The sequence below is a fragment of the Pleurodeles waltl genome, chromosome 5, assembly GCF_031143425.1.
Source record: "Pleurodeles waltl isolate 20211129_DDA chromosome 5, aPleWal1.hap1.20221129, whole genome shotgun sequence".
In the NCBI taxonomy this organism is placed as follows: domain Eukaryota; kingdom Metazoa; phylum Chordata; class Amphibia; order Caudata; family Salamandridae; genus Pleurodeles; species Pleurodeles waltl.
Genome location: NC_090444.1, coordinates 1,860,800,511 through 1,860,819,181, shown reverse-complemented (window position 1 = coordinate 1,860,819,181; position 18,671 = coordinate 1,860,800,511). Strand labels below are relative to the sequence as shown.

The window sequence follows — 18,671 nt, the reverse complement described above, 5'->3', positions numbered from 1 at the left end:
CGTGTTTCTGGGTTTAGCCCATCATCAGCAGGGAGCAGCATGGTATAGGGGCTTGCTTGAAATGCCGCCAAATGTTTTCTCAGGTTTATGTACCTCTCATGGCGCACAGGTGCCTCCCAAGGCTCGTCAGCCGTGGCTCAAGGGAGCCGTCCAAAGACAAAATTACAAAGAAAGGGAGCACACTGCCTACACTCCAGCAACAAAGTCCAACCCCAATGCATCATGGTAAATGCAGTCGAATTCGTAGTCCATTCCGAAAGTAATAAAGTCTTTCACCTCTGTAGGCGCAGCAAGTGCTGTTTATCCCTGTACACGTGTTTCTGGGTTTAGCCCATCATCAGCAGGGAGCAGCATGGTATAGGGGCTTGCTTGAAATGCCGCCAAATGTTTTCTCAGGTTTATGTACCTCTCATGGCGCACAGGTGCCTCCCAAGGCTCGTCAGCCGTGGCTCAAGGGAGCCGTCCAAAGACAAAATTACAAAGAAAGGGAGCACACTGCCTACACTCCAGCAACAAAGTCCAACCCCAATGCATCATGGTAAATGCAGTCGAATTCGTAGTCCATTCCGAAAGTAATAAAGTCTTTCACCTCTGTAGGCGCAGCAAGTGCTGTTTATCCCTGTACACGTGTTTCTGGGTTTAGCCCATCATCAGCAGGGAGCAGCATGCTATAGGGGCTTGCTTGAAATGCCGCCAAATGTTTTCTCAGGTTTATGTACCTCTCATGGCGCACAGGTGCCTCCCAAGGCTCGTCAGCCGTGGCTCAAGGGAGCCGTCCAAAGACAAAATTACAAAGAAAGGGAGCACACTGCCTACACTCCAGCAACAAAGTCCAACCCCAATGCATCATGGTAAATGCAGTCGAATTCGTAGTCCATTCCGAAAGTAATAAAGTCTTTCACCTCTGTAGGCGCAGCAAGTGCTGTTTATCCCTGTACACGTGTTTCTGGGTTTAGCCCATCATCAGCAGGGAGCAGCATGGTATAGGGGCTTGCTTGAAATGCCGCCAAATGTTTTCTCAGGTTTATGTACCTCTCATGGCGCACAGGTGCCTCCCAAGGCTCGTCAGCCGTGGCTCAAGGGAGCCGTCCAAAGACAAAATTACAAAGAAAGGGAGCACACTGCCTACACTCCAGCAACAAAGTCCAACCCCAATGCATCATGGTAAATGCAGTCGAATTCGTAGTCCATTCCGAAAGTAATAAAGTCTTTCACCTCTGTAGGCGCAGCAAGTGCTGTTTATCCCTGTACACGTGTTTCTGGGTTTAGCCCATCATCAGCAGGGAGCAGCATGGTATAGGGGCTTGCTTGAAATGCCGCCAAATGTTTTCTCAGGTTTATGTACCTCTCATGGCGCACAGGTGCCTCCCAAGGCTCGTCAGCCGTGGCTCAAGGGAGCCGTCCAAAGACAAAATTACAAAGAAAGGGAGCACACTGCCTACACTCCAGCAACAAAGTCCAACCCCAATGCATCATGGTAAATGCAGTCGAATTCGTAGTCCATTCCGAAAGTAATAAAGTCTTTCACCTCTGTAGGCGCAGCAAGTGCTGTTTATCCCTGTACACGTGTTTCTGGGTTTAGCCCATCATCAGCAGGGAGCAGCATGGTATAGGGGCTTGCTTGAAATGCCGCCAAATGTTTTCTCAGGTTTATGTACCTCTCATGGCGCACAGGTGCCTCCCAAGGCTCGTCAGCCGTGGCTCAAGGGAGCCGTCCAAAGACAAAATTACAAAGAAAGGGAGCACACTGCCTACACTCCAGCAACAAAGTCCAACCCCAATGCATCATGGTAAATGCAGTCGAATTCGTAGTCCATTCCGAAAGTAATAAAGTCTTTCACCTCTGTAGGCGCAGCAAGTGCTGTTTATCCCTGTACACGTGTTTCTGGGTTTAGCCCATCATCAGCAGGGAGCAGCATGGTATAGGGGCTTGCTTGAAATGCCGCCAAATGTTTTCTCAGGTTTATGTACCTCTCATGGCGCACAGGTGCCTCCCAAGGCTCGTCAGCCGTGGCTCAAGGGAGCCGTCCAAAGACAAAATTACAAAGAAAGGGAGCACACTGCCTACACTCCAGCAACAAAGTCCAACCCCAATGCATCATGGTAAATGCAGTCGAATTCGTAGTCCATTCCGAAAGTAATAAAGTCTTTCACCTCTGTAGGCGCAGCAAGTGCTGTTTATCCCTGTACACGTGTTTCTGGGTTTAGCCCATCATCAGCAGGGAGCAGCATGGTATAGGGGCTTGCTTGAAATGCCGCCAAATGTTTTCTCAGGTTTATGTACCTCTCATGGCGCACAGGTGCCTCCCAAGGCTCGTCAGCCGTGGCTCAAGGGAGCCGTCCAAAGACAAAATTACAAAGAAAGGGAGCACACTGCCTACACTCCAGCAACAAAGTCCAACCCCAATGCATCATGGTAAATGCAGTCGAATTCGTAGTTCATTCCGAAAGTAATAAAGTCTTTCACCTCTGTAGGCGCAGCAAGTGCTGTTTATCCCTGTACACGTGTTTCTGGGTTTAGCCCATCATCAGCAGGGAGCAGCATGGTATAGGGGCTTGCTTGAAATGCCGCCAAATGTTTTCTCAGGTTTATGTACCTCTCATGGCGCACAGGTGCCTCCCAAGGCTCGTCAGCCGTGGCTCAAGGGAGCCGTCCAAAGACAAAATTACAAAGAAAGGGAGCACACTGCCTACACTCCAGCAACAAAGTCCAACCCCAATGCATCATGGTAAATGCAGTCGAATTCGTAGTCCATTCCGAAAGTAATAAAGTCTTTCACCTCTGTAGGCGCAGCAAGTGCTGTTTATCCCTGTACACGTGTTTCTGGGTTTAGCCCATCATCAGCAGGGAGCAGCATGGTATAGGGGCTTGCTTGAAATGCCGCCAAATGTTTTCTCAGGTTTATGTACCTCTCATGGCGCACAGGTGCCTCCCAAGGCTCGTCAGCCGTGGCTCAAGGGAGCCGTCCAAAGACAAAATTACAAAGAAAGGGAGCACACTGCCTACACTCCAGCAACAAAGTCCAGCCCCAATGCATCATGGTAAATGCAGTCGAATTCGTAGTCCATTCCGAAAGTAATAAAGTCTTTCACCTCTGTAGGCGCAGCAAGTGCTGTTTATCCCTGTACACGTGTTTCTGGGTTTAGCCCATCATCAGCAGGGAGCAGCATGCTATAGGGGCTTGCTTAAAATGCCGCCAAATGTTTTCTCAGGTTTATGTACCTCTCATGGCGCACAGGTGCCTCCCAAGGCTCGTCAGCCGTGTCTCAAGGGAGCCGTCCAAAGACAAAATTACAAAGAAAGGGAGCACACTGCCTACACTCCAGCAACAAAGTCCAACCCCAATGCATCATGGTAAATGCAGTCGAATTCGTAGTCCATTCCGAAAGTAATAAAGTCTTTCACCTCTGTAGGCGCAGCAAGTGCTGTTTATCCCTGTACACGTGTTTCTGGGTTTAGCCCATCATCAGCAGGGAGCAGCATGGTATAGGGGCTTGCTTGAAATGCCGCCAAATGTTTTCTCAGGTTTATGTACCTCTCATGGGGCACAGGTGCCTCCCAAGGCACGTCAGCCGTGGCTCAAGGGAGCCGTCCAAAGACAAAATTACAAAGAAAGGGAGCACACTGCCTACACTCCAGCAACAAAGTCCAACCCCAATGCATCATGGTAAATGCAGTCGAATTCGTAGTCCATTCCGAAAGTAATAAAGTCTTTCACCTCTGTAGGCGCAGCAAGTGCTGTTTATCCCTGTACACGTGTTTCTGGGTTTAGCCCATCATCAGCAGGGAGCAGCATGGTATAGGGGCTTGCTTGAAATGCCGCCAAATGTTTTCTCAGGTTTATGTACCTCTCATGGCGCACAGGTGCCTCCCAAGGCTCGTCAGCCGTGGCTCAAGGGAGCCGTCCAAAGACAAAATTACAAAGAAAGGGAGCACACTGCCTACACTCCAGCAACAAAGTCCAACCCCAATGCATCATGGTAAATGCAGTCGAATTCGTAGTCCATTCCGAAAGTAATAAAGTCTTTCACCTCTGTAGGTGTACTTATACACAACCAAAGACACTACTCAGTGTTACCAAAAATAAAGGTATTTATTTAGGTGACACAGTACCAAAAATATCTTAGAGACAATACTCCTTCTGAAGGTAAGTAATATACTCAATATATACACTAGACACCAAAATTAGACAAGTAAATAGTCACAGAACAATGCAAACAGTAGGAAATCCCATAGAATGCAATGGGAGAAAATAGGTCTAGGGGCAACACAAACCTTATACTAGGAAAGTGGAATGTGAATCACAAATTCCCCCCCAGGCCAGTGTAGTGTGTGCAGAATTGCTGGGATAGTAATAATACATTAATGGTAAGTAAATTACCCCACCACAGAGCCCAGAAAAGCAGGAGTAAAGTACTGCAAGTTTCCTTAGGACACACTACACCTCGTTTTGGGGATTTTGCAGCAGCCAACCAAGTCTGCAAAGAACAACTGCTGCATTATTGGACCTGAAGACCTGCAAAGGAAGGGGACCAAGTCCAGAAGTCGAAAGAAGTTCCAGGAAGGACAGGAGCCCCTGCCAACCCAGAAGAGGGTGCAAAAGAAGAGTCCCTAGTTAGTCGAAGACTGCAGAAATGCTCCCATGAAAGATGCTAGCAGGTTCCTGCATGATGCAAAAGATGTCCCATGGCGTGAAGATCATTGCAGATGACATTTCGTGTTGGAAGGCACCAACAAGCCTTGGCTACAACAAAAGTGTGTTGTGCATCAAAATGGCACTGGATGGACCCAGGAGGTACCTGGGGGCCTCAACTCTGCACAATGAGGAAGAAGGGGCTCTCAGAACTTTAGAGAGCCCTCAGAATGTGAGCCAGCACCCTCAGAAGCCACAGGATCCGGGTTCAAAGGAGGTGCAAAACACAGTTGAAGCAGCATAACAAAAGAAGGTCCTACGCTGCCAGAGAACAATTCAGTGAGTTGAGCATTGCAGGATGGAGTGCTGGGGAACTGGGCCAGGCCATGCATGAAGGAATTTTGCAAAGAATGCACAGAGGCCTCTGGAGGTGAAGAAGATGCAGTGCACAGGGGTACCATCGCTCTCGGGAAGACAAGGTCTTACCTCCTCCAAATTGCATCAGCAGGACCTCAGGACAGTCTATGTTGATGATGCCCACCCTATGTGTCCTTAGGAGCACGCTCGTCGCTGTGAGAGGAGTCCCAGAGTACCGGTCATAGTCTTTGAAGGTGTCTTGGAGCAGGGGAGTGACTCTGTCACTCCACTGGAGATTTCTTCGGTCCTTCTGCTGCAGGATGAAGACAGGGAGTCCCCAGAGCATGCACACCATGGAAACTTTTGCAGTTGCTGACTTGGAGCTGAGAATGTTGAACAAAAGTGTCTCTTGTAGACACTTTGTTGCATTTACAGCGTTTCTTGGAGCAGGCTGCAGTTGATCCGAGGTCAGAAGATGCTGAAGTTTTTGCAGAAGATTCCTGAATGAAACTTGCAAGCAGAATCTGAAGAGAACCCACAGGAGAGACTCTAAATAGCCTGGAGAGGGGGATTGGCTACCTTATCAGGTATGGACCTATCAGGAGGGGTCTCTGACATCACCTGCTGGCACTGGCCACTCAGAGCCCTCCAGAGTGCCCCCACACCTTGAAAAGCAAGATGGCTAAAGTCTGGGTCACACTGGAGGAGCTCTGGGCACCACCCCTGGGGTGGTGATGGACAGGGGAGTGGTCACTCCCCTTTCCTTTATCCAGTTTCCCACCAGAGCAGGGGAGAAGGGGTCCCTGAACTGGTTTAGACTGGTTTATGCAAGGAGTGCACAATCTGTGCCCTTCATTTCCAGAGGCTGGGGGAGGCAACCCTCCCCGGCCTGTGACACCTATTTCCAAAGGGAGAGGGTGTAACACCTGCTCTCAGAGGAAATGCTTTGTTCTGCCTTCCTGGGACTGGGCTGCCCAGACCCCAGGAGGGCAGAACCCTGTCTGTGAGGTGGCAGCAGCTGTAGCTGCAGTGCAAGCCTCAGAGAGCTGTTTTGGCAGTAACAGGGGTCCATGGTGGAGCCCTCAGGATGCATGGAATTGGCTCCCCAATACCAGATTTGGAATGGGGGACAATTCCGTGATCTTAGACATGTTACATGGTCATATTCAGAGTTACCATTGTGAAGCTACATGTAGGTATTGACCTATATGTAGTGCACACGTGTAATGGTGTCCCTGCACTCACAAAGTCTGGGGAATGGCCCTGAACTATGTGGGGGCACCTTTGCTAGTGCAAGGGTGCCCTCATACTTAGTAACTTTGCACCTAACCTTCAGCAAGTGAAGATTAAACATATAGGTGACTTATAAGTTACAAGTGCAGTGAAAGTGGCTGTGAAATAACGTCTGCATTATTTCACGCAGACTGCAATGGCAATCCTGTGTAAGGGTTTGTCTGAGCTCCCTATGGGTGGCAAAAGAAATGCTGCAGCCCATATGGATCTCCTGGAACCCCAATGCCCTGGGTACCTAGGTATCATATACTAGGGACTTATAAGGGGGGGGTCCAGTGTGCCAATTGAAATTGGTAAATTAAGTCACTGGCCTACAGTGACAAATTTGAAAGCAGAGAGAGCATAAGCACTGAGGTTCTGATTAGCAGAGCCTGAGTGACACAGTTAGGCACTACACAGACATACACATTAGGCCACAAACTATGAGCACTGGGGTCCTGGATAACAGGATCCCAGTGAGACAGGCAAAACACACTGACATATAGGTTTTATCTATGAGCCCTGGGGTCCTGGCTAGCAGGATCCCAGTGACACCGTAAAAACACACTGACACACACTCACAAAAAGGCCAAAAGTGGGGGTAACCATGCTAGAAAGAGTCTACTTTCCTACACTGGAACACCGCTCTCACCACCCACTGACCCAAACACAGCAACAATCTCCCCCAAAGCCTTCAAGAATTCTAACAATTGGATCACCTTCTGTGCAGACTACCTGGCCCCACTCAAACACTGCAATACAACACAATCTAGATCCCAAGCTGGTTACTACATGGAGGAACTCAAACTGATGAAACGTCACTGCAAACAAATGGAGCTCAAATGATGAGCTGGGACAATGCAGACTGGAGCACATCCAAATCCGCCCTGAAATGCTACCACCAAAAGATCCAGACCACCAAACTCACTGCTCTGGCAGACCGCATCGATGACTGCACCAACAGAAACAGAGAGATTTTAGCCATAGTGAAGGATTTCACCTCACCAGCAGTCGCCTCCACTAGATCACCCCCTTGCGGGACCTCTACAACAATCTCTTACAATTCTTAAACAACAAATTCACTGCCATTTACAGCAACTTGAACCTGTAACCAGTACCGATAGAGCACACCAAACACCACCTAATCCTAGCCAAAGAAACAATGCTAACCACATGGCCTGTCATCAACCCGGAAGAAACCACTGCCACCATGGTGTCCATCCACTCAGGGACCCCAACAGACCCTTGCCCCACCACGCCTACTCCAGAGGGCCGCAACCCATCAGCACATGCTTACACCGATTCTGAACACCTCCAACACTTTTGTGACCTTCCCAGACACTTGGAAAAATGCAACTGTCCTCCCATTGCTGAAGCTATTCCCTGTGGACCCTTCAACACTCACTAACAACAGACCAGTATCCTTGCTACCATCCTCAGCCAACACCTTGAGATAAAGCATCAACAGGTTCCTCACCGAATACCTGTATACCTACCAACTACTCAACAGTACCCAGTCTGGTTTCAGACCTAACCACAGCATGGATACTTCCCTCATCGCTGCCACGGATGATATCTACATGAGTCTGGATGGAGGAGACACAGCAGCCGTCATCCTCTCGGCATTGTTTGACATGTCCGTCCACCCCATTTTCATCCAGTTGAAATCCAAGGACATGCACTACAACAGATCTGCTCTTTCCTGACTGGAAGGACCCAGTCAATCAGTCTGGCACCACACACCTCAAACACCAGTGATCTCATCTGCTGAGTTCCGCAAAGAGCTAACCCTCGTCAACACATACATGATCCCTCCAGCAGGCCTTATCTGCTCTCATGACATCAACCTGGTCAAGACGCTTGCATCAATTTCAAAGCCTACATGATTGAAAGTGCCCATTGGATGAAGACCAACTATTTAAAGCTGTACATGCAAGACTGAAATTGTGTTCTTAGGAGGAACACTTCACAGTGAGACTCCATCTGGTAGCCAACAGAGTTAGGACCGACATTCACCCTTACCACCCACGCCACAAACCTCAGTATCGTCATTGACAGCAAACTCAACATGACATCCAAGTCAAACCTATCACCCCTCATGCTTCTATACCCTGAATGTGCTGAAGAAGATTTTCAAATTGTTTCCAGTCAGCATCTGGAAAAGTGCCTTGCACACTCTTGTCAAAGCAAGCAAGACTACAACAACATCGTTCATGCTGGAATCAACAAAAACTCACTAGAAGGCCCTAGATCAATCAAACCTCAGAGGCCAGATTCACTTGCAACCTCCCATGCCTCACTCACACTACACCACAACTGAAGGTGCTCGACTGGCTCATCATTCTCAAACGAGCACCATTCAAACTCTTCATTCACACTTTCAAGTCACTATAAAACTCTCCCAGCATATCTCAACAATCGCGTCTGCTTTCACAAACCTTCCAAACAGCTCTGCCTATTCATACTCCTACTTGCATGTATCCTAAGCATACGGAAAACCAGATCCACCACTCAAGCCTTCTCCTACATCACTCCTAAAACATGGAACACCCTGCCGCTACACATAACAGCCTCCTTCTCACTTCTTGAATTCTTCAAGAGTTGAAGACCTGACTTTTTGAGTACTCCCCCAAGACCTAAACTACATAATCTAGGTATCGCTAATGATAATAGAATTAGGGATACATAGATTTTCCCTACATCACATGCTTTATGTGTTTTTTAACCCTGTCCCTAACAGACAAAAAAGGCTACCATCATTTTAGGTGCAAGTTTTAACTTCACTTTGTATATACTTTGACATGCTGCTCCACTCCCCGTAGTCATACTCACATAGGGACAATTCAAAACATCCAAAGTGCTTCTCCTAATTTTAGGAGCCGTGGCCCACACCACAGCTTTGTTGTGCATTGTAGAGGAACCCTATGATGAAGCATGCCACCTTTTGGTGGGTGAGGGCTTTCGTCCTAAAAAGAAAACATTTTTCCACTCTTGTCATGAACATTGCATATCAGTTCAATCTGTTGATTAACAAAAAGCCTTCTTTTAGACAAGGGTATTTCAGTGTGTGTTGTACCAATGTCTGCCCTCATGTCTCTGCCCTTTATGTTGGGCTAGAGGCTCCCCATATCTTTTAGCCCTCACTGGAGGGCAAGCAGTGGTGACCACTGCCTACTCTCATCTTTCTGCACTCACTAAGGGACAGGGCAGTACCCATTGTCTAATCTCATCTCTCTGCCCTCACTGCAGGCCAATGTCACTGCACACTGTGTGCCTTCAAATCGTCCATTGCACACAATAATAACTAGATGCAATGGGCTGGGTGCTTTCTCACAGATAGAATGCTGTTCATGGGGAGCCATGAGGGGGAGGAGCTCAGATACTGCCTTACAGGTCAAGGAGGGGCTTCAGTCAGACCTCACAAGTGGGGGCAGCCCCTCTCTCTACCCTATGGAATATCCCTGACTCCCTGGGGTGGTGCTAAAGACAAGCATCTCTGATCTTTTACTTTTCCTTTCTCACTTCTCAGTTGTTGTACTGCTCAAGATAAAGTTCTCTGACTTTTCAGCTCTACCTTCCTCTCACTGGAATACTGCTCTGGGTGAAGTTCTCGTTTCCCTTCTTTACACCCCTGTCTCTTCCTCTGATCTCCATTGTCTCTCTTCTCCTCCTTTGACATCTACCTCTCACCTTCTCTGCCCTAGAGTGCAGTATGGTTCTGGTTAAGTACTCTGATAATTGTTCTCTCCTTTCTTTGGCCCTCAGTGTGTTCTGCTCAAGATGAAGTTTGAGGACCTACTCCAAGACACTGGAGGGTTTGGAAAGTTCCAGATATTGGTTTTGTTCCTCCTGGCAATTCCCAAGATCAACCTGCCGTTCCACTTTCTGCTGAACAACTTCATAGCAGTGATCCCTGCTCACCACTGTGCCCTTCGGGATGAGAATGGATTTGGGAACCTCACAGAGGAGGAGCTACTCCTCATCAGCATCCCCAGGGAGCCTGATGGGACCTTCAGCTCCTGCAAGATGTACAGAGAGCCTCAGGGGCACCTGCTGGATAGGTCTTACTGGGGACCACCTAACAACTCCACCTGGGGACCACCCAATGCATCCAACCTGCAGAGCTGCCGGGATGGCTGGGTCTATGACCACTCCCAGTTCACCTCTACGATCGCTACCCAGGTAAGAGCTGATCCCATAGCAACTGTTGTCATATACTTAGGGTGACTTTGGAAGCTTGGGAAATATTATTAAAAAAGTGAAAATATGAGTCAATTGATTTTGTGTAATTGAAAAAATACTGCAATATCAAATTAAGGATAAATACAGAGGCCTCATACTCTCAGAGACCAGAATGAGATGTCAGAGTGTTGACGGAAACGTAGGGGCATATTTAAAAGCCCTTAGGGCCTCCTTGCACTGCATTAGCATATTTTTTTATGCTAATGTGGCCCAACAAGGTCAAAATCGCCGTGCCAAATTTACAAAGTGGCGCAATGCATGCATTGCGCCACTTTGTAACCCCTTCGCCACATTATGCCTGCGCAAGGCATAATGTATGCAAGGAGGGTGTTCCCCCGTTAAGGGTGCTGAAAAAATGGCACAAAGAAATGTAAAAGATATTTTTTGGCATCTTTTTTTCGGCATTTTGAACACCTGCTCAGAGCAAATGTTAAAAGGGGGCACACCATTGTTTACAAGGGGCCCTATGTACTGTTCACGGTTAGAGCCAAAATTTAGAATCTAACCCTGAAGAGTACATCAATAGTGTCAGAAATTCTGCCACTATTGACCCTACCCTGCGCCATGGTGCACCATATTTCAAATTTTGCGCGCACATGGTGGCGGTAGAGGCGCGCAAGGTGCCGCAAGAAAAGTGAAGCTACATGGCCCTTAATGTTTTAACATACCACGGATGAAACCCCAATGTTGCCACTACATGAAAGACAATGAGATGTATGAGAATGGCAAAGAATTGGACTGTGTTCCAAGGAGTGACACAAACACCAACTGAAAGAGACTGCGCTCCAAAGACAGAGAGTTACACCCAGTGAGTGACAATATGCTCTAAGGAGTGAGATTCAAACCTAATTAGTGAGAATTGCTCCAAGGAGTGAGGCCAACACAAAATGTGTTAGATTGTGCTCTAAGAAGAAAGACTCACACCTAAAGAGTAAGATTGTGCCCCAAGGAATGAGCGTCACACCTAGGAGTATGATTGTGCCTCAAGCAGTGGGAGTCACACCTAATGAGTGAAGGTATGGTCCAAGCAGTGAGGGTGACACACAAGTAATGTTGTGCCTCAAGGAGTGAGACTAATTTTTGTGTATGATTGCGCTCCAAGCATTGAGAGTCACACCTAAAAAGGATGATTGTGTCAACAAAGAGTGTGAGTCACTCCTAAAAAGTACACTTGTGCTACCAGGAGTGAGAGTTAAACCTTCAGAGTGCTAGGTGTAAAGTATTTGTACCAACACACACAGTAACTTAATGAAAACACTACAAAATTACACAACACAGCTTTAGAAAAATAGAAAATATTTTGTAGGAGGCTGGACTGGCTTGTAGTGAGTACCAAGGGGTACTTGCACCTTGCACCAGGCCCAGTTATCCCTTATTAGTGTATAGGGTGTCTAGCAGCTTAGGCTGATAGATAATGGTAGCTTAGCAGAGCAGCTTAGGCTGAACTAGGAGACGTGTGAAGCTACTACAGTACCACTTAGTGTCATATGCACAATATCATAAGAAAACACAATACACAGTTATACTAAAAATAAAGGTACTTTATTTTTATGACAATATGCCAAAGTATCTTAGAGTGTACCCTCAGTAAGAGGATAGGAAATATACACAAGATATATATACACAATAGCAAAAATATGCAGTATAGTCTTAGAAAACAGTGCAAACAATGTATAGTTACAATAGGATGCAATGGGGAAACATAGGGATAGGGGCAACACAAACCATATACTCCAAAAGTGGAATGCGAACCACGAATGGACCCCAAACCTATGTGACCTTGTAGAGGGTCGCTGGGACTATTAGAAAATAGTGAGAGTTAGAAAAATAACCCTCCCCAAGACCCTGAAAAGTGAGTGCAAAGTGCACCAAAGTTCCCCTAAGGACAAAGTAGTCGTGTTAGAGGAATAATGCAGGAAAGACACAAACCAGCAATGCAACAACTGTGGATTTCCAATCTAGGGTACCTGTGGAACAAGGGGACCAAGTCCAAAAGTCACAAGCAAGTCGGAGATGGGCAGATGCCCAGGAAATGCCAGCTGCGGGTGCAAAGAAGCTTCGACTGGACAGAAGAAGCTGAGGTTTCTGCAGGAACGAAAAGGGCTAGAGACTTCCCCTTTGGTGGACGGATCCCTCTCGCCGTGGAGAGTCGTGCAGAAGTGTTTTCCCGCCGAAAGAACGCCAACAAGCCTTGCTAGCCACAAATCGTGCGTTTGGCGTTTTTGGACGCTGCTGGGGCCCAGGAGGGACCAGGAGGTCGCAAATTGGACCTGAAGAGAGAGGGGACGTCGAGCAAGACAAAGAGCCCTAGCACCCGGAGGAGTGCCAGAAACAGGCACTACGAGGATGCGTGAAACGGTGCTCGCCGAAGTTGCACAAAGGAGTCCCACGTCGCCGGAGACCAACTTAGAAAGTCGTGCAATGCAGGTTAGAGTGCCGTGGACCCAGGCTTGGCTGTGCACAAAGGATTTCCGCCGGAAGTGCACAGGGGCCGGAGTAGCTTGCAAAGTCGCGGTTCCCAGCAATGCAGCCCAGCGAGGTGAGGCAAGGACTTACCTCCACCAAACTTGGACTGAAGAGTCACTGGACTGTGGGGGTCACTTGGACAGAGTCGCTGGATTCGAAGGACCTCGCTCGTCGTGCTGAGAGGAGACCCAAGGGACCGGTAATGCAGCTTTTTGGTGCCTGCGGTTGCAGGGGGAAGATTCCGTCGACCCACGGGAGATTTCTTCGGATCTTCTGGTGCAGAGAGGAGGCAGGCTACCCCCACAGCATGCACAAGTAGGAAAACAGTTGAGAAGGCGGCAGGATCAGCGTTACAGAGTTGCAGTAGTCGTCTTTGCTACTATGTTGCAGGTTTGCAGGCTTCCAGCGCGGTCAGCGGTCGTTTCCTTATCAGAAGGTGAAGAGGGAGATGCAGAGGAACTCGGATGAGCTCTTGCATTCGTTATCTAAAGTTTCCCCAGAGACAGAGACCCTAAATAGCCAGAAAAGAGGGTTTGGCTACCTAGGAGAGAGGATAGGCTACTAACACCTGAAGGAGCCTATCAGCAGGAGTCTCTGACGTCACCTGGTGGCACTGGCCACTCAGAGCAGTCCAGTGTGCCACCAGCACCTCTGTTTCCAAGATGGCAGAGGTCTGGAGCACACTGGAGGAGCTCTGGACACCTCCCAGGGGAGGTGCAGGTCAGGGGAGTGGTCACTCCCCTTTCCTTTGTCCAGTTTCGCGCCAGAGCAGGGGCTAAGGGGTCCCTGAACCGGTGTAGACTGGCTTATGCAGAATTGGGCACATCTGTGCCCAACAAAGCATTTCCAGAGGCTGGGGGAGGCTACTCCTCCCCTGCCTTCACACCATTTTCCAAAGGGAGAGGGTGTCACACCCTCTCTCAGAGGAAGTTCTTTGTTCTGCCATCCTGGGCCAGGCCTGGCTGGACCCCAGGAGGGCAGCTGCCTGTCTGAGGGGTTGGCAGCAGCTGCAGTGAAACCCCAGGAAGGGCAGTTTGGCAGTACCAGGGTCTGTGCTACAGACCACTGGGATCATGGGATTGTGCCAACTATGTCAGGATGGCATAGAGGGGGCAATTCCATGATCATAGACATGTTACATGGCCATATTCGGAGTTACCATTGTGAAGCTACATATAGGTAGTGACCTATATGTAGTGCACGCGTGTAATGGTGTCCCCGCACTCACAAAGTTCAGGGAATTGGCTCTGAACAATGTGGGGGCACTTTGGCTAGTGCCAGGGTGCCCTCACACTAAGTAACTTTGCACCTAACCTTTACCAGGTAAAGGTTAGACATATAGGTGACTTATAAGTTACTTAAGTGCAGTGTAAAATGGCTGTGAAATAACGTGGACGTTATTTCACTCAGGCTGCAGTGGCAGGCCTGTGTAAGAATTGTCAGAGCTCCCTATGGGTGGCAAAAGAAATGCTGCAGCCCATAGGGATCTCCTGGAACCCCAATACCCTGGGTACCTCAGTACCATATACTAGGGAATTATAAGGGTGTTCCAGTAAGCCAATGTAAATTGGTAAAAATGGTCACTAGCCTGTCAGTGACAATTTGGAAAGAAATGAGAGAGCATAACCACTGAGGTTCTGGTTAGCAGAGCCTCAGTGAGACAGTTAGGCACCACACAGGGAACATATACATGCACACCTATGAGCACTGGGGCCCTGTGTGACAGGGTCCCAGTGACACATACATATAGGCCACAAACCTATGAGCACTGGGGTCCTGACCAGCAGGATCCCAGTGACACATAACAAACATACTGAAAACATAGTGTTTTCACTATGAGCACTGAGGCCTGGCTATCAGGATCCCAGTGAGACAGTGAAAACAGTGACAAACACCCTGACATACACTCACAAACAGGCCAAAAGTGGGGGTAACAAGGCTAGAAAGAGGCTACCTTCTCACACAACCCCCCCCCAAACGAAGGACAATAAGGCTAACCTTGGCCAGTTGAGACTTTATTGTCTAAGTGGGGATAAGTAGAGAGTAGCTCTGCAATAGACTGGTTACTCCCTTTATCATCCACTATATGGTTACTTCCCTGTGGGGATGTAAACCACCCTGTTTGAAGTTTTTTAGCTAAGCAACAATGTGAAGATGTATTTTCAGAGTTTCTATCAGTAAGTTTTAGTTTAGAGCAGTGGGAATTGTCCACTGAACCTATTTGTAGTGATGGAAATGCTAGACAGGGATGCTGTCTCAGAAAAGCCATAGCTGGGCAAAAACTTTGTCCATCTGGCTGGAAGAGAGAACAGGGATGCTGTTTCTCTTGAGTTGGAGCAGGGCAGGGATGCTGTCCTATGAGCTCCACACTAGGGCAGGGATGCTGTCCTAAGTGTTGTGAGGTAGTGCAGGGTTTCTGCACTAAAGTTTCTCTGGGAGGGTTGGAGGGATGCTCCATGTTAACTAAAATGGTGCTGTTTTTCTCACCAATGTTAGTTATCCCACAGAGAGGTACTTCCACCTCAAGGAGTCCAGCTTTGCCAGCTGATGATTCCCTTGGAACAGGTGCCACCCCAGGAGAGGTTTCTCCCACCACAGGAATAGTATCCTGAATGGTAGGGTGGTTAGGGGATACTGTGATACCCTTTTTACCTGTTGATGGAGAGGGATCCTGAGTTTTCAGGCCTTCTCTCCTTTGCTTTTTCATTTCACTTGAAATGAGAGGGAACAATTCCTCAGGGATGCCCAGCATGGCTGCATGGGCATAAAACTCTACATCAGCCCAACCTGAGGCCTCTAGGTCATTACCTAAGAGACAGTCTACAGGTAAGCTAGGTGATACCACCACCTGCTTAGGGCCAGTAACTCCACCCCAACTAAACTGAATTATAGCTAAGGGAAGAAACTTAGTGGAGTTATGGACATCAATAATTTTATACTGTTGTCCAATGATGTGTTGATCAGGGTGCACTAGGTTTTCAGTCACCAAAGTGAAACTGGCACCTGTGTCCCTGTAGGCCAAGGCCTCAACACCATTTATTGAAACTGTCTGCCTGTACTTATCCATTGTAAGGGGACAAGCAGCCAGTGTGGCAAGGCCAATGCCACTAGGTGTGACAGAAACTGTCTTGGGACTGATTACATCAGTTTCCACTATGGACCCATAAGTGAACCCAACTACACCCTTTGCTTGACCGTTGCCAGCAGTCCCACCACTAGTACCACTACTGCTAGGGGCACTAGAGCTTGATGTATTAGTGGTGGTAGGCTCAGGGGGTTTACCTGGACAGGACTTATCCCCTGGCCTATGGCCTCTGTTTTTACACACAAAGCACCAAGGCTTTTTAATGTGTGCAGGTTGGGAAGAAGAGGAAGAATTTGTTTTATCCCCACCTTCTGAAGAGTGTTTAAGATTTGAAGTGGGATCTTTGGTTTTACCCTTATCCCCATGCTTATCTTGAGATTTTTCACCATCTTTCTTCTTATTGCCATCTTTGTCACCCCCTGTATGAACTTTTCTGTTCACCCTTGTTCTGACCCATTTGTCTGCCTTCTTTCCCAATTCTTGGGGAGAGGTCAGATCAGAGTCTACCAGGTACTGGTGCAACAAATCAGACACACAATTATTAAGTATATGCTCTCTCAGGATTGTGTTATACAGGCTTTCATAATCAGTAACTTTACTGCCATGTAACCACCCCTCCAAGGCCTTCACTGAATGGTCAATGAAATCAACCCAGTCTTGTGAAGACTCCTTTTTGGTGTCTCTGAACTTTATCCTGTACTGTTCAGTGGTTAAGCCATAACCATCCAGGAGTGCATTCTTAAGAACTGTAAAATTATTGGCATCATTTTCTTTCACAGTAAGGAGCCTATCCCTACCTTTTCCACTAAATGATAGCCATAGGATAGCAGCCCACTGCCTTTGAGGGACATCCTGTACAACACAGGCCCTCTCAAGTGCAGCAAACCACTTGTTAATGTCATCCCCCTCCTTATAAGGGGGAACTATCTTGTGCAGATTCCTGGAATCATGCTCTTTTGCAGGATGACTATGGGGAATACTGCTGCTGCCACCATGGGTATCTAAACCCAACTTCTGTCTTTCCTTCTCTAATTCAAAAGACTGTCTATCCAAATCCAGCTGTTGCTTTTTAAGCTTCAGTCTGGTTTGTTCCACCCTCAACTTATTGAGTTCCCTCTCTAACATTCTGTCATGAGGGTTGGTGGGAGGGACATTTCTAGAAACCGAGCTATGATGGGAATGAACAGAAGGAGACCTGTCCCTTACCGAAGCCAACTTAACAGCTTGGTTTACAGAAACATTACTACCAGTATGGTGAGAATAAATGCTTTTGCTATGATGTGAGACAACACTATTTCTTTGGTGTGGCTCATCATCATTACCATCTATGCTAGATTGTCTAGTAATGGGCAGGCTAGGAAGTTTCTTTCCTGAATCTTTTCCTGGGGGAGTCCCTGAATCAGATTGGGAACTATTAGGTACTTTTTCAACAGATGGGGCACCTATGGCCTTATCCTGTTCTCTAAGCATGTTAAGTAACAGTTCCAAGGAAGGATTCTTCCCTACACTCAAACCTCTCTCTATACAGAGACTCCTTGCTCTTTTCCAGCTAAGGTTGTCATATGCAAGTTTGGACAGATCAACACTTTGGCCTGTGCCAGACATTTTTTAGAGAGAGTTAAAGTGATAGAAAAAGAGAAAAAAGTTTTCAGAACTTTTTGGAAAGACAGAAAAAAACTTTTTCAACTTTTAAGAACTTTTTTGAAAGTTTAGAAGTACTTTTCAGCACTTAGAAAAGAGTGAAAAGAGGTAATGCAAAACTTTTTGGCTATGTGTATATACACTGACCTTGTTTTGTATATTTTTCTCTTATGAAAAGTACAATGACAAGAGTGGTAAGTAGTCTCAAGCACTTATCCCACCACTGCACAACCAATGTAGGAGGCTGGACTGGCTTGTAGTGAGTACCAAGGGGTACTTGCACCTTGCACCAGGCCCAGTTATCCCTTATTAGTGTATAGGGTGTCTAGCAGCTTAGGCTGATAGATAATGGTAGCTTAGCAGAGCAGCTTAGGCTGAACTAGGAGACGTGTGAAGCTACTACAGTACCACTTAGTGTCATATGCACAATATCATAAGAAAACACAATACACAGTTATACTAAAAATAAAGGTACTTTATTTTTATGACAATATGCCAAAGTATCTTAGAGTGTACCCTCAGTGAGAGGATAGGAAATATACACAAGATATATATACACAATAGCAAAAATATGCAGTATAGTCTTAGAAAACAGTGCAAACAATGTATAGTTACAATAGGATGCAATGGGGAAACATAGGGATAGGGGCAACACAAACCATATACTCCAAAAGTGGAATGCGAACCACGAATGGACCCCAAACCTATGTGACCTTGTAGAGGGTCGCTGGGACTATTAGAAAATAGTGAGAGTTAGAAAAATAACCCTCCCCAAGACCCTGAAAAGTGAGTGCAAAGTGCACCAAAGTTCCCCTAAGGACAAAGTAGTCGTGTTAGAGGAATAATGCAGGAAAGACACAAACCAGCAATGCAACAACTGTGGATTTCCAATCTAGGGTACCTGTGGAACAGGGGGACCAAGTCCAAAAGTCACAAGCAAGTCGGAGATGGGCAGATGCCCAGGAAATGCCAGC

At 47.3% G+C, this 18,671-nt stretch overlaps 1 protein-coding gene across 1 annotated transcript in view; it reads left to right on the top strand.

The window, feature by feature from the left end:
• LOC138296887 (solute carrier family 22 member 7-like) overlaps positions 1-18,671 on the top strand; it is a 214,846-nt gene that overhangs the window by 30,389 nt on the left and 165,786 nt on the right. Inside the window, exon 2 of the mRNA XM_069236382.1 lies at positions 10,029-10,445. Within this exon, the coding sequence (XP_069092483.1) occupies positions 10,044-10,445 (402 nt within the window). The 5' untranslated portion in view covers positions 10,029-10,043. The remainder of the gene's footprint in view (positions 1-10,028; positions 10,446-18,671) is intronic.